General features: G+C 42.2%; 1 protein-coding gene across 7 annotated transcripts in view; it reads left to right on the top strand.

Annotated features, from left to right (window-relative positions):
* RNLS (renalase, FAD dependent amine oxidase) overlaps positions 1-16,200 on the top strand; it is a 253,614-nt gene extending 237,414 nt beyond the window's left edge. For 2 of the 7 annotated variants that reach the window (XM_057308310.1, XM_044386007.3), the window contains one exon: positions 14,672-16,200. In XM_057308310.1, coding sequence (XP_057164293.1) covers positions 14,672-14,824 — 153 coding nt within the window. In that variant the 3' untranslated portion in view covers positions 14,825-16,200. Of the gene's footprint in view, positions 1-5,684; positions 6,765-8,358; positions 8,443-10,037; positions 11,834-14,671 lie in introns of those variants that run through there. The other 5 variants (XM_057308311.1, XM_044386008.3, XM_057308313.1 and 2 more) reach the window with 3 other exon arrangements.
* The last annotated feature ends 569 nt before the right edge of the window (positions 16,201-16,769 follow it).

The raw sequence follows: 16,769 nt of genomic DNA, 5'->3' as shown, positions 1-16,769 counted from the left end.
AAAATTCACAACTTGTGTGTATCAAACAATTATCAAGAAAGTAAAAAGACAACCCATAGGATGGAAGAAAATATTTGTGAATCACTTATCTGATAAGGTTCTACAATCCAGAATATAGAAAGAACTCTTACAACTCATGGCAAAAAATCGAACAATCCAATTTTAAAATGGGTCAAGGACTTGAATAGACATTTCTCCAAAGAAGAGATACAAATGGTCAACAAGTACAGGAAAAGATGCCAGTGTCCTTAGTCATTAGAAAAATGCAAATTAAAACCACAATGACATACCATCTCATACCCACTAAGATGAATATAATTTGGAAAAAAAAATTAAGAAAGAAAAAGAACAAATGCTTGTTAAGAATGTAGAGCAATTAGAATGCTCCTACCTTGCTGGTGGGAATATAAAATGGTTTGGACATTGTGGAAAACGGTTTGTCAGTTCCTCAATAAATTATACATAGAATTACAAGATGACCAAAATATCCCCCTCCTATATACCCAAAACAATTGAAAACATGTGTTCAAACAAAACTGTGTCCACAAATGTTCATAGAAGCACTGTTCACAATAACTAAAGGTGGAGATAGGCCAAATGTCCAACATGGACATGAATGGATAAAATATGGTATATCCATAAGATGGATTATCATTCACGCATAAAAAAGCAATGAATTATACCTCAATTAAAAAATCAGTCATTAAGGGGGCACCTGGGTATTTGGTTAAGTGTTTGACTCTTGATTTCGGCTCAGGTCGTGATCTCGGGGTCCTGGGATCGAGCCCCACACTGGGCTCACCCTCACCCTCTACCCCTCCTCCTGCTCTCTCTCTCTCTCTCTAAAATAAATAAGCAAATCTTTTTTAAAAAAATCAATTGTTAGGTGAGAAATATGTCTTCAACATATTTCTAATAAGAGGACCCATGGGAAATTATATAGAAATACATATATTAAACATTTGAAGGACAAAAAAAGAAAGCAATGAAGTATTGATAAATTCTACAATGTGGATAAACCTTGAAAACATTGTGCTGAGAGAAACCAGACACAAAGGCTACATCTTGAATAATTCTACTCATATGAAATATCTCGAATAGGCAAATCCATCGAGGCAGAAAGCAGATAAGTGTTTGCTTATCTGGCTACTACTAATGTCGTGTGTATTTTACCACACACACAAAAGAAGAGATTGGATGGCAAGTAAGGACACAAAAAAATGCCGAACATCTTTGGTCATTAGGGAAATGTAAATGAAAACTAAAATGAGATGCCATGACACACCTACTAGAATGGCTCAAATCAAAAACTCTGAAGGTGCCAAGTGCTGGTGAGGACATAGATGGTGCAAAATGGCAGCAGCCCCTTTGGAAAACACTGTCACAGTTTCTTACGAAGTTAAATACACACTTACCATCTGACCCAAGGACCCCACTCTTAGGGATTTACCCAAGAGAAATGAAGACATACGTCCAGATAAAAATTTATTTGCAAATGTTCATCGATCGCCGTTTTGTCAACAATTGCCCCAAATCTCAAAATAACCCAAATATTCATCACCTGATACCTGGACAAAAGGTTGTACATCCATAAATGAAAAACTACTCAGGAATAAAATGAAACAAGCAGCTACTTCATGAGTGACCCTCAGAAGCATTATCTAAGTGAAAGAAACCATACTCAAAGGCTATCTGTCGTATCCTTCTACCCGTATGGCTTCCTGGAATAGGCAAAACTGTAGGGACAGAAAATCGATCAATGGCACGTATTGCATGGTGCACTGGGTGTTATACGCAACTAATGAATCATTGAACTTTACATCAGAAACCAGGGATGTACTGTATGGTGACTAACATAATATAATAAAAAAACATTAAAATTTAAAAAAAAAGAAAAGAAAATCGATCAATGGTCTCCAGGGGCTGTGACTAGGAGAAGGGGATGAACTACAAAGGGGCACAAGGGAAATTTGGGGGGACGACAGAAACGTTCTCTATGTTATTGTTGCAGTAGCTTAACACGGCTGTGTACATTGTTAAAATTGATAGACCAGTACGCATGTGAATTTCACAGTATACAATTTAGCTGACTCAATTTAGCTGACTTTTCAAACCACTTGTTTTTTATCCTCCATTATCGTCTTTCTGAGGAGCAGAAGCATTGATTCTTCTACTTTCACAGCATTAGAAGTAGGAAGGAGGTTGTTTTGTATCTGAAGATCAAAATGGTGGCAGTCTTTGAGCTAAAATCTCACAGGCAAACTAAAAGCCGTGGGGTTCGTTCAGAACAAGTGAGGACCAGAAAGAAATAATGGTCATGTTTCTGGGTCATCAAGAAAAGGAAAGGAAATGGAGTGGGAGAAGGGACAAGGAAGGATTGAATTGGTGGGGCACTAGGCTGCTGTTAAATGGGGGAGAAGTGGTGATGAGGCCACTCGAGTAGGAAAGATGATTTTACCTTCATGTCTAGACGCACAGATCAGAAGCGTTTTTGGCCCTCTGCATCCTAGGATCCCAAGCAATTGGATCCTTTGAGAGACTGTGGCACAACATTTATATTTAGATGAAAACAAGAGGATCCCACTCTGTTAGATCACCTTGTGGCTACAAAATGGCGCCTGTCCCCCCAGCACCCCAGGCAGGCTCGCCGAGTGCTAGAACACAACATATTTGAAGAGTTAATGCATGAATATACTAAAACTTGCTGAAGGGCAGGAGAATTTCCTATTAAATTAAAAACTCTAAAGGGGACTCTAAAACGACCATTGTTCTGTCTGTTATTACTGCGAGAGTACTAGAGAAAACAGTAGCTCATTCTTTATTGTGTGCTTGTGAACAACTCCTCGTCGAAATAGACTGACTCCTCCAGTGCTTTCAGGACTTTGAAAGATAGATCTAAACAGATTCAACGTAGACCTCAGGAATCGAATATACGATTTCAGCAAAGTATGTCCTTCACAATTCAAGCCCCACTAAAGCTGCTACGTGGACCATATAATTGATTTGTGGCGCTTTCTGCCCCATGGTTTATTAAACTAGAAGAGACAAATACCAGTAAAGCGAAAAGCTCCACTGAGAATTGACCAAACCACATCACTTTCTTCACACCTAGAGTATTCCAACCAATAGTAATTTTACAGCGGCTCTCCATAGTCCCAGACACAGCTCTGCAGCCAGGAGCCCACAGCACAAGCAAACCTTTCCCTACAGCACAACAAAGAAACGGGTTTATGAAATCACCATTAAATATAATAGAACACTGGAGAGATGTGTCGAACAGAGGCAAGAGGACAGAATGCATAAGAACCAATTAACCATGTACCGTCTCTGCAGGAAAGCACCCAGTTGCTGATGAAGCTCTTTATGAAGACGAAGGAATGGAACATAGGATGATATGGGGCTGAAAGCCTCAAACACCAGTGGCCACAAGAAATGCAATTTTTTTAAGGAAATACACCTAAAAATAGACTAAGTGGAATAATCAGCCCTCCCATTTGTCATTATTAGCCCAGTTCTCAGTATCGCTTATCCTAAATAATACACAACGTATGGTTAAGAAATAACCCGTACCATCACTTGTCTTAATAACACGGCAAATACATTCCATATGTGTAGGACCTCGGGCTGTGCCACAAACATCTGAACACAGAGAGTGGACTGTTCGAAGAGAGAATTTTTAAAAGATACAGACATAAATTGGCTAGGTCACCCAGAAGAATGGGTTTCTTTCCTCCCTGACACCTAGAACTTTCTAGAATGCATTCCCCGTGTCCCAGGAAAGAAAGTCATTTAAAGGAGTATTTAGACTTTATGCCTGTGGAGACTCACTGCCGCTTTGACGTGAACTGGAAACATCGTGGACTGTGTCACTATGGTCCCAGTTTTTAAAATAAAGACAAATGTCTGTATGTGCTATCATGCACATGCGTGCACACACACGTTCACATGTACATGCTGGTCTAGTTCTACCTTACACACTTTTCGGGGTGTTCTTCACAGTACCATTTTATGAGGCGAGGAGGAATTGTCTGGGTAGGAAACCGTCTTTACTTGCTGTTTGAAATTCGGGCTGCGTCCGATGCTTCGGGTGCCTTTGCCTGGGGGGCTACAATAACTGGGCCACAGGCAGCGAATCCCGCTTTCTGGACGTCAGAGAAAGGCGCATAGGCACCCGGCGGGTTGTCTCCTGCACAGTGCTAGTGATGGGGACCTGAGTTAGAATGGGCAGGTGTCGAGGGCGAGGACATAGAAGGAGGTAAATAACAGGATGATTCCGGAGGTCCAGGAACACTTAGAGACTGAAACACTAAAGAACATTATCATCATAGAGGGAAAATAAAGTTCCTCCACGTTTAAAGGCCACTCGAACACGGAGAATTTAAAACTTTCAAAAGTTTGCATCTGTTTTTTGGTGGGCCCACGTGCACACATCCTTCGAGCAAACATTTATTCAACACCAGCTGCGTACGATGGAGTAGGAGATGCAGGGAATATGAAAAGGAAAAAAAAAACCCTCAAACAAAACAAAACAACCCTCACAGCTCACTGTTTCTGAGGACTTAACAAGGCTTTTAAATAACAAATATTTCTCACCAAATTGCAATTTGGTGAGTTAAGTGTAGAAGAATCAGCAACATTTTATGGCATTTTCATTAGTCCCCAAAGGGACTTGAAAAAAAAAAGGGATAGAAACATTACATTTTTAATTTGGCCCATAGAACACATTTTTTTTTCCTCAAGAAAAAAAAGTGCTGAGGGGTTGATAATATTTTTCACCCCTGACCCATCACTGAAGTCTCATCCTTTCAGAGTGCTGGGCTGGATCCCCATCTATAAAGATGTAAACAGACGTTTCCACTAACATGAGCACAAGCCCTGGTCTCTCATCTGTTTGTTTACATTTCTCCCTATTTTTGTAAACAGGCGTATGATAGATGCTTCAAACCAGTGCCTTGGGGACGTGGTAGGAATGGGGAAATATATCCGTAGAATCAACACAGGCCACATTTTCTCTCTAGCCTCATGCAGTTTGAAGGTAGGCATTTACTGTGCATTCGATGAAGCCTTTTGCCCGCAAGTCAGATTTTTCTCTACAGCCTTATGTTTCCTACCTGAGTAGAGTATCTGCAGATGAACAGAGGAGGGATGTGGTACCCCAGATTCTAGTTCTACCTAGATGAATGTTTGGATGGAAGAGGGATTGCCCAAGTATCTGGGAAATGAGTCGTACACAAGATTTTATTCCATTTTTTTTAATTACTCATCCACTCACCAAGTCCAAACCAAGGTTATGCAGTGTTACCTGAGATTACTGGTGGTTTCTCAAAGCCGCCCTCTGCTCCCCCGCCTCCCACCCCCTTTATGGAAAGCATTCCTCGGGCTGAGCATCTCAGCGCTCTGAACCACAGCTAGCACCTCGCCCCACAGCAGCGGTTCCACGCGTTTTTATTTCATGGACCAGTAAAATCCCTCTAAATGAACCAGTATAGTAATGTTATCTTTGCATCCTGCAGTTAAGAATTTAAAAAGCAAAAACACGGCCACAAGAATTTAATGGAACGAATAACCAAAAAAAAAAAAAATAGTAAAGATATAACCTCATACATAACCAGTTTATAAATAGAATACATTTCGCTCTGTGAAAAAGCTCATAATTCTCCTTATTTTTTCTCTTCTTGCCATAGATGGACTTTTGGGAACCACTACCTTCAAGCTTTGCATCGGGGCCATAAAAGAATAAGTTAACCAAATATTCAGTTTCTGCTGTTTATGTACCATGGCATGGGCTCAAGTTTGTACTGGCTGCAGAGCAGAGGAAGGGAGGAAATGTATGACCCAGCCCCAGACCTACCGTCTCAGCCTTTCTAGCTGTTCGTATTGCTAGTGTGGCCAGTACCTCAGAAGGAGACTCTTCCTGAGAGTTCGCCCCAGTCAAGTTAGTGTGCGACCAGGAGACAGTACCTTTCCCTGCGCTCCAGGAACAATGGGAGGCAAGAGTCACCCTCCAACACTGGAATTGTTAGAAATCAATTTTTAAAAACTTCAGTGTGATTATCAAAAACACAAGGGGGGGCTAACACATCTCCATTTGTCCAGACTCAGGCACACCCAAGTCCAATTAACGTGACCCTCAGGAATGTAAGGCAACATAAGAAAGCCATAAAATTACTCAGTCTTTTATAGCACCTGGGTTGTTTTGTTTTGTTTTTAATGTGAATTATTTCAACTGTAAATGAGAACGAGGAAATCAGTGTCATGGGAAATAGTATTGGTTTCGGACATGTTAATGGTTTCAAGCGATCCGGGTAAATTTCCTCACAAGCAAAGAGGAAAGCTTAGCAAATAGGAAGATCTGAAGAAAAAACCCGAAAATCTCCAGAGGTGCCTTTCTTCAGGGCCGACAGTGGTTGTCACGGCAGCCTTAACAACTGTTGGGTTTTCCGCCTTGGTCAGCTCTTCAGCAAACCTGTCAGTGCTGATGAAGAAATCACAAAGACATTTTCCCCTCAGTGAAATGATGAATCGATGAAGAAGGCTACATCCTGGATACTTAAAATTTAGATCAAAATGGTGTCTTTTAGGGGGTCTGGGTGGCTCAGTCAGTTAAGCTTCTGCCTTCGGCTCAGGTCATGATCCCCGGGTCCTGGGATCGAGTCTTGCGTCAGGCTCCCTGCTCAGTGGAGAGTCTGCTTCTCCCTCTGCCCCACCTCCCCTTGTGCTCTCTCTCACTCTCAAATAAATAAATAAATTAAAAAAAATTCTGATAAGGGCGCCTGGGTGGCTTAGTTGGTTAAGCGTGTGCCTTCGGCTCAGGTCAGGATCCCAGGGTCCTAGGATCCAGCCCCGCATTGGGCTCCCCGCTCAGTGGGGAGTCTGCTTCTCCCTCTCCCTCTGCTGCTCCCCCTGCTTCTGCTCTCTCTTTCACTGTCTCTCACAAATAAATAAATAAAATCTTTTTAAAAATGGTCTTTTAGGAGCAACGGTTCCCCAGGCCCTCTGTCTTAGAGGAAGAAGTGTAAGCCCCAGACTTCAGGCTACAGAGGTGTCAGCAGATGCAGAGGGGGGACGTCCGTTGTGCTGGTCACTTTACTATGATGCGTATTGTTTGTGTGAGTGCTCCAGTCAGAGTTTCATAGGTTTCAAATTGTCTGCTCCAACCCTACTTTTCCCACGAGCCCTGATAGTTACAATGCTCAATTTTGTAGTACTGTGGCCGGAGCCAAGACACCTGCCTTATTTTCACAGGGCAGTCTAAGCCCCCATGTGACCCATGGAGGGACGTTAAGAATTAAGGGCTGGGGATGGTTATTAGAAGGTTATTAGAAGAAATGAGAAGTGGGCATCCTGCATCATCTAGAGGAAATGACTTCTGATGTGCTTTTAATTCTTGGCTCTGAAACATGTCTGGTTTGGACAAAGGCAATGCATCAGACTATCCTGGCTTCATGAGAAAAGAGGAAAAAAAAAACAGTGAAGACTAATTAATTCGCTTATTTATAATTACATGGTTGCTCCGCAGGCTTCGAATCCAGGATAGATTTATAGGATTTCTCTCGAGTGCCAACTCAGATTGACTGGTAGCGATCTGCCTGAAGCCATCAGGTGGGGAGGACGCTCCCGCCATGTCCAGGCTCGGTGGGAAAGAATGCCACAATCCATTAGTGACATCTGTCCAGAGATGCGGCACCGGTGTCACCCCGATTGCAGGGGTGAGGAGACAAATGGGCTGGGAAGACAACCACGTGTGGTCCTGGAATCCGTACGTTGACCTTTGGAAAAGAACAAATCAATTCTCCAATAATGAGTCTGTCTCTGTCGGTTCTCCTGAGACTGCTCCTTTGGGTGAACTGAGAACACAGAGGGTTTAAACCAGCAACACTGAAGACACTGGTATAGGGACCCCAAGACGCTGTGACCAGAAAAGGCCCTGCTTCAAGGATCCCGCCCCTCATTATCTTTGGACTTGTTACGCATTTACTCATATTAAGTACTCGTCATACTTCACCCCTTTCCCCATTTTTTAAATTAGTTTCAGGGGTAGAATTTAGTGATTCATCAGTTGTATACAATACCAGTGCTCATTCCATCCAGTGCCCTCCTTAATTCCCACCATCCCGCCCCCTTACCCCATTTTATATTTGCCATATTTCATTGCTTGTGATATGCCACGGAGTCGGTATACACCAAGAAAGTCAGGAGGTTGTTTTCACACATGTGAACTCGGCTATTTGCAGTGATTTAACAGTGGGACCACCACTGTAACCCCTTGATATTTTAATTAACAGATTATTTGAAGACCATTTGAGAAAAGAGTATGAGTCCTGGTTGCTGTCTGAAAACCTTTCTTTCCCACCACAGAGAAAGTGCATGACCGGAAGTTGCAAGACAGCTATCAGTGGCTCAGAGAAAATGCCAGAAAGTACGATTCTGTGGAGCATTCATGTAAGAAATGATCTAGGAGGCACAGAGGACAGACTGTGATGTGGGGAGGAGCATGGATGTGGACAACTCGGAGTTAGAGTGGAGGAGTCACGCTACATATGTGAAGACATTTTTGGAAAGGCTTAACCAGTATTCCTCTTTTATTTACTTTCTAGTTTTGCAAAAGAACTACTTGTAGATAAGTTCAAGAGAACTATTCTAGTAAATATAAAGCTTTGTGTCACGTTACCACCTTTTTTCTTCCTCATTGGTCCATAAAATATTGGTGCCTCTTCCAGTTGACCATGCCTTAGATTCAATGAAATCATCCATGACAAGTGAGGAAATGCAGTAGCAAGAAGCTAATTGTTGAAATGTTGTCCGCATTTTCTTATCAGGTTGGTTGTGCTTCTAGGATTAAAATTGGTGAGACCTCAGTTCTTGTTGCGCCCACGTGGACATGACTTAGTGCTGTATTTCAGAAAGGTTGGTGTTAAGGAACCAAGTCATGGGCTAGACAGCCAACTAGAATGGATTGACCTAAAATATAGCCATGCTTGAGGCCACAGAGCGAGATCGTTCTGCTTGTGTAGATACCTGACAGCCCGAGGACGAGCTTTTGCGGTCAGCTTAGGTATGCACGTCGCCAAGTGTGTCACTGGATTATTTCTTGCTAATTATCACCTTCACTTTCTTGATAATCCCCATTTTGAAGTCACTATTAGCCTTCTTGTCTGCTCCTCTCTCTTGTCATCTTTAATTTCGGTCTCACACCCACGGAACTCCTTGTGTGTATTTTTACAGCTAATAATCACGAAACAAAGAACCTGCTAGGTTAAACCATATAAAGATGGACAGTACTTAGCATTTCTGACCTACAGAATCAGCAGCTTTGTGTGGTTCCTCTTCATACATGACACACGAGATGTTCACATAAAACAGTTCACAGTCTGAGATGAGAGGACGGCCCTGCATTCGTCGCTATTGAGAGCATTCTAAATACAGTATCTTTTCCATTTGCCTTCCTGCCAGCTCGGTGGGAGCCTCTGAATAACACTTTTCATGTAGATGGTTCCTTATAAAGACCTTCATTTGATCAACTATGTGTAAAGTATTGTCTTTTTTTTTTTTAACTCAATGAACATTCACTGCACACTTCATAGAGGCTAGACACCATCCCCAGCCTTGGATATAAGGACTGGTGCAGCCCAGCCCCTGCTCCTCAAAACATGCAGTCTAGGAAGGGAGACGAATCTGGACATAATTACAGTGCAAAATAACAAGTAACATCACAGATAAAATAACACGCTGTAAAGGTGCTTAACCCTGCCCGGCAGAGCAAGAAGACCTTAGTGCAGGTGACATTGTGCTGCTTCTAGAAGGCTGAGCCATTTCCTTGGCAGCAAAGAGAGGGAATGGTACAACACCCCCCCGCAGGACAGTTGGTTCAAAGCCCCAGAAACATGACAAAGAAAAGCGTGTTTGAAGCAGCTCTTTGTGAATGTAGACAGGACATGTGGCAATGGTGAGCGAAAGGACAAGACAGGAGGCTTGAGTAAGACTTGGTCTTGGAAGGTCTTCCTTGTGGAGTGAGGAGTTTCTCTTTCATTCTGCAGGTGGAGGGAAGGCCAGAGACACATTCACATGGGATGAAACCACTTGGAAATAAAACTGCTTTTTCTGCTTCAAATGGATACGTCTAGCCCAGTCATCACCTAAGCAGAGAGAAACATCGCAATAGCGACCCCAGAGCATCAGTGAGGGCAGCAAGAGGTTTTTCTGACCAGCCCTGGTGCACATGTGGGCTGACGCCATCTGGATTTCCAAAGGGGTGGCTCAGCCCTGACATCTCTCCTAAACACAGTCACTGAGCTGTGGTTCCTTACTGTGGCTGGAGGCAAAGCCAAAGGCTGCATTACTGCGAGACATCGTGGCTTTGGCAATGGAGGGCTCCCTGGCTGCCGCGCTCTCTCCTTCACTCACGGGGAAGGAGCTTGCCAGCACACACTTCGTGGTTCATATTCTCCTCACTGGGTCATTGCAGAGGGGCGATTACACCTAAATGCAGTTAAGATTGATTTCCTTCCCAAACTGCAGACTGGCTAATCAGCGTCCGGTCTTCCAGCCACGTGACCTGGCATCTGGCATTTAGGAGTCACCAAATGGAATTACACAGCACCAATCGTCAGCTCACCCTGGGCAGAACGTTCTCCCTTCAGCTCCCTCCTGCTCAATACTTGTTAATGTGCAGTAGTGTTATGGTTTATCTGTACAGGGATATCAACAGGACTGTATCAGAACTTGACCACAAATGGAGATTTATGTGTGTGTATGTGTGTAAATTATACACACACACACATATGTATATATGAATACATATGAATGAGTTATCCCATTTATGTGATTTTCTAGGTGCATTAAGCTAAGAGACCACCAAACATTTTTGTTTTGTTTTAAAAATTATACATATATATGTACATGCATTATTTTGTATTATACACATGTGCATAAGTGTATATGTATATGCATGAGTTACCCTGTTTATATGAATTTTCCAGATGCATAAAACTATGAGTGATTATCAAACATTTTTTTGTTTTGTTTCCACCAAGTCTTCATGGAAATGTTTCTGAAAGTGTCAGAAGGGTGAGTTCTAGAGTCTGTGTGCTCTGTTGGAAACTCTGTTTCTTCACCTCCTAGCTCTCTGTCCTTGGGCAGGTGACAATCTTTCTGATTTGCAGTGTTCTCCTCTATAAAATGAGAATAGTGGCAACGCCTCATAGGATGGCTGTGTTCATTAAATGGGTACACATGTAAAGCATTTGTATGCAGCGAACATTCAAGAAATGCTAACAAGTAATACTTTATGCATATTAGAACTGGTTCTTGAATATTGGGGCCATCATCATGAGCATTGACGATTGCAGGAAAACAGAGCTGGCACCCTCACGGCCTATTAAGAGTCAGAAAATGATTCGCCCCTCAACTCAATGGCGCCAGACTGCCAAGCTTCCACCCAGTCTTGTCTGGGTTTTGAATGTTTATATAGCATCCCTTGTTTTCAGACTATCAGCTATCACACTCTGAAATCATTAATATGTATAAGAACCTAACAGTTTTATTCTTCCCTTAGTGTTTCACTGGCAAATCAAATAATCCAACCTGTTTAAATTCTACCCAAAGTAGGAATTTAGAGGCACTTGGGTGAATCAGTCAGTTAAGCATCCGACCCCTGATTTCGGCTCAGGTCATGATCTCAGGGTCAAGCCTCTCATCGGGCTCCATGCTGATTGTGGAGCCTTCTTGTCCCTCTCCCTCCCTCTGCTCCACCCCCTTGCACAAGTGCTCTCTCAAATAAATAAATAAATAAACAAACAAAAAATAAAAGAAATCTTTAAAAAATTAAAATAAAGGGGAAATGTAAATGCTCTGACAGAACACCCAAGTCTGTGCTTCAGTGTCCAAACTCTGTGCAGTCTGTTTTAGCCACTCAAGGAACTTGTCAGCCAGTTTCAAGATTATTAGCTATGGAAAGACAAATGCTGCATGAGCTCACTTCTATGCAGAATCTAAACTAGTCAGACTCACAGAAGCAGAAAGTAGAACCGTGAAGGCTAGGAGCTGGTGGGAGGGGGAAATGAGATGTTGGTCCAAGGTACGATGTTTTGGTTACACAGGGTGAGTCCGTCCCGGGGATCTAATGTGCAGCAACATGACTTAGTTACCAATACTGTACTGTGTACTTGAAATTTGCTAAGACGATAGATCATAAAATGATTCACCAGAAAGAAGGGAGGGAGGGAGGAAATGAAGGGAAGGGAAAGGCAAAGGGGAACGGGAAGGGAAAGGGAAAGGGAAAGGGAAAGGGAAAGGGAAAGGGAAAGGGAAAGGGAAAGGGAAAGGGAAGGAAGGGAAGGGAACAGAAGGGAAGGGTAAGGAAAGGAAAAGGAAAGGAAGGAAAAATGGTAACAATGTGAGCTGATGGATGTATTTGTTAGCTTTATTATGATGATGATTTTACAATGTACACATATGTATATCAAAACATCAAGTTGTACACCATAAATATACACACTTTTTATTTGTCAATTATACTTCATAAAGCTGGGTAAAAAGTCAAATTGCAGTTGAACATAATAAAACTATGGCATAATTTTTCAGTAGGCTCCAGGTGTGGAGTCTTAGGCCGGGCTTGATCTCAAGACCCTGGGATCAAGACCTGAGCTGAGATCAAGAGTTGGACACTTAACCGACTGAACCACCCAGGCGCCCCCTATGGTGTAACTTTTAAAGAAGATGATTTGCAGAGTGTATGAAAGATGCTGCTGCTACCAAGTGACCTCCAGAAAAATGAGAGGATGCTCTTAAAATGTAACATCTGTATCTGAGCGACACAGGACTTTAAACATCCCTATCTTTAGCGATTCAACAGAGAAATAATTGTAACTAACCTCCTTTTTAAAGCCAAATATGGCTTAGAAATAAAAAAATCTATGCAACTTGTTCTGGTGTTAAAAAATCGTCCAAGCAGGTACTACTAACTCAGCCTATCTAGGACCGAATCTCAGCCCTATAATCCCAATAACATTTGATACATTTCTTGATTGTGACGGGAGGGTAATTTTTAAATGGACAAATCCTCATGGGCCTTAGCCTATTATTTTCCATGAAAACATTGTATAAGAGACAAGAACTCCTGCGTTGTAGTCTCTATGAATGGCATCCCTTGAAGTTGTGCAGGGAAGCAACCCCACGTGAGATTGACTTTTTTTTTTTAATAAAGGAAGTGACCTTATTTATTTATTTTTTAAGTAAACTCTACTCCCAACTTGAGGCTCGAACTCATGATCCTGAGATCAAGAATTGCATGGTCTACCAACTGAGCCCCAAGATTGCCTTTATAATAAGTTTGTGTATAATAAGTTTTCTTAGGGGTTTTTGGTGCTCCAGGAGCCAAACTGTCTCAGTGTCCAAGATAACTATGTTCACACACCACTGTCACCCCGTCATTCTTCTGGCTGTGATGGCTTATTAGCAACATCTATCCCAATTTTGAGAATATTTTTCTCCAGGAAATAACCTCTATGCCTTTTTTAGCATTGCAAATTTTATAAATCTGGTTCTATAAAATAAAATAAATCTTCAGCTAATTCTCTCTCCTTTGGCTCATAAGTAGTAAATTCCTTTTTTTATTTTAGTTATAAAAAAAGATTTATTTACTTATATTAGAGAGAGAGAGAGCATGCAAGTCAGGGCAGGGGCAGAGAGAGAGAATCTCAAGCAGACTGCCTGCTCAGTGCTGAGCCCCATGTGGGGGCTCGATCTCACCACCCTGAGATCACAACCTGAGCCGAAACTGAGAGTCAGGCACCCAACTGACTGAGCCACCTAGACGCCCCTTGTAAGTAGTAAATTACACATTTTTAATAGACCTTTGTTTATAAGTATTACACATTTTAATTCTGAAACACTAAATGGCTCTTATCTTACCTCTCAGCCATGTCCCTTCCTCTGATTAGCCCCTTCCTCTACCACACGCACATACACACTATGTGATCAACCCCACAGTTCCGAAAACACACTTTGTTCTCTCTTGCCCATGGACTTTGGGGCCTTTATGCTTGCTGCTCATTCTCTTTGGAAAGCCCTATCCCTGTTTCGTCAACTCCTATGCGTCCATCAGAACTCAAGTGAAATGACCCATCCTCTTCCCTTTGAAGGCTTCTGTATCCAGGTGTGCTGGGTTGGACACCTCCCCAGTGTTCCCATAGCGCCCTCTTATTCACCCTGTCTTAGCCCTTAGACGCTGTCTTATGCCCACACTCTGTGTTGAACTGGAAACTCCTTAAGGATACAGTCCTTATCCCTTTTCTGTTTCCCTTGTCTAGCACGTAGAAAGGACTCCATCATTGGTAAATGATTTCATGAATATCATTTCCCCCTTATAAAAAAAATGAAACAAAACAAAACACTGTATTTCCAACTAATTGAGCCTATCACGGCCTACTAATTTTTAAGTTCAACAACTTCTGATAAGTTTATCAACTAACTGAAAATGTCAACATTTGAGAAAGTCAGCGTGAATACTTGGGTGAGGGGAGGGGCTTAGGGGTCTCGGTTTTGTGAGACCTGGTGATTTCTCCACAGAAAGGGCTCTTCCCCAGGTGGGTGTTGACATCACAGCACAAGAGGGCCGAGAACGTCAACCACAGTGCTTTTGTGTTGTTTATTTTTTTTTTAACCTTTTCAGGTTACAGAGGCTGCTGCCCACTCTCATGGCCAGTTGACTCTGCATCCCAAACCGTTCCTTGTGTGTGGAGGGGACGCATTCACCGAGTCCAACTTCGATGGCTGCATCACTTCTGCACGGTGTGTTCTAGAAGCTTTAAAGAACCATATTTAGTAACTGTATCTTGTCCTCTGTGTGAGCTTCAGGTTTTTGCTTCCACAAGTTTCTGTTATTGATTATTTTGTTTTCCATTTTGTTGAGAGAAATTACTGGAAAATTTTTCATATGGAGTATAAAATCGATTTTATAATTTTGACAGTTACCACCCATGCTAGAATGAAAATTCCTTGTACCGTGCACCTTTCGCGGTGTTTCTGAATTGCCATGACTACTCCTCGTTAGAGGAAAATAGTGCTTAAGAATAACAAATGACCCTCACAAAAAAGCAGGTCCAATCAAAGTAACAGTTCACGTTCCAAAGCCTTTATTCTCTTGAAAATTTCCATTCCAAATAAAGAATAATTATTATTCAATCCTCATTTTTAATCTTCAAGTATATCCTTGATTCCGTGTTTTTGCCAGTTGCTGAATGGCAAGATTCCCCCAGACTGTGGCTAACAGAGTATAATTTTTGTCTCTCTCTAGTTATTAAATGATCCTGAATCATAGGTCATAGATGTCATGATTTCTAGGACTATGGTTTGGAGGGCAATTGACTGACAAAGAAACCCCCTCTTCAAGTTTTCACATAATAACCAGAATGCAACTTGACTCTCCAAGTCATATCATAGTTTTTAACCTTAAAAAAAATATTCAGTCCTCACATGAAAGGTAAAAATTAAATAGAAGCTGAGAGAAAATATGTCGATCTTTACCTCTTGCTCTATCCAATGGCTGGTGCTCTTACCTTCGTGTGGTCTCTGGGATGTGCTGTGGCATTTAGACTGTGTTGAGTCTACTGAATTTAATACAACAAGAAAATTTACTGAACTGGAAAATAGATGCACTTAAAATAGTTCAATATTTGCCAACTTAGTGGTTCAGTGTATCACCCACATGCTTCAGTGACCCACCTGCTTCCCATCACTCGCTGGCTGGACAGAAATGGATCCCCGCCTTCGAAACCAGCTCCCTGTTGCCAAAGGAAAAGGGAACTGCATGTGATTTCTGGTTGATGAGATGACCGATATTGAAATTTCTTTCATCATTTTGGCCCGTATTTGATTAACATTTGTCTTCCTTTGGGTTTTACCCTCGAAGCATGGCAGAAAAGACATTCAGATGTGCTAACTATCTTGTGTTTACCTAATGCCAATCTGGAGCTATTGGACTGAGCACCTCCTTAAGCCTTAAGAACAATTGTTCTATTCGTCTCCTGAGCCCCCAACCTCCGAAGAAAAGAGCAGAGAAGGGCTTGTGAAGAGGGGTGAATGACTTAGAGAAAAGATTCGTCTAAGTCGTTACTGATGACTTGTAATATCTACTCCTTCTAATTTCCTAATAATTCCGCATCTGTTTTGAGAAATAAATCTGTGGCATGTACGGGAAAAGACTCAAGTCTGCTTACTGTGTAGATCGTCGTTACTTTGCTATTTGAGTCGTCCTGAAAACTCATTTTACGTGTCGATCCATCTCCTGGAGGAAAAGGCCAATTTCCTGCGGCTCGAATAAGAAAATAAAATGTATCCACTGTCTGTGTTCTTTATTTTTGTTCACCTCTCTCCCTTCAGAAACTGAAACGGGTAGAGAAATATCTTGTGATGGAAGCCATCCCGGAGGGCCAGGAAACTCCATGGCCAGGATGCCCTGAAAGGCCCAGGGCGAGGGCGTCCGGTGCCCCTGGGAAGGAGGCGTCGACCGCCTTTGGAGCAGTTGCCGAGGGGGATGTATGTCAGCCTGCAGGACCACACAGCTCCGTGGTATTTCCAGACAAGAACTCTTATTAAATCAAGCCAGCCAAGGAAAGCTGCTCTGTTTTGAAAGGAGCCTATTTAAGTGAGAAACGGCTGGAGCAGTGGGGTGATTTAATACTTGTTAGCTGATAAATATAGGCTTCGCCAGAATAAAACTTTATGATGCAGTGTTGAAAAGCTTAATTACTAAACCGTCTATGCGGATC

The sequence above is a fragment of the Ursus arctos genome, unplaced genomic scaffold (assembly GCF_023065955.2).
Source record: "Ursus arctos isolate Adak ecotype North America unplaced genomic scaffold, UrsArc2.0 scaffold_7, whole genome shotgun sequence".
NCBI lineage: Eukaryota > Metazoa > Chordata > Mammalia > Carnivora > Ursidae > Ursus > Ursus arctos.
This window is presented reverse-complemented; position numbering and strand designations above follow the sequence as displayed.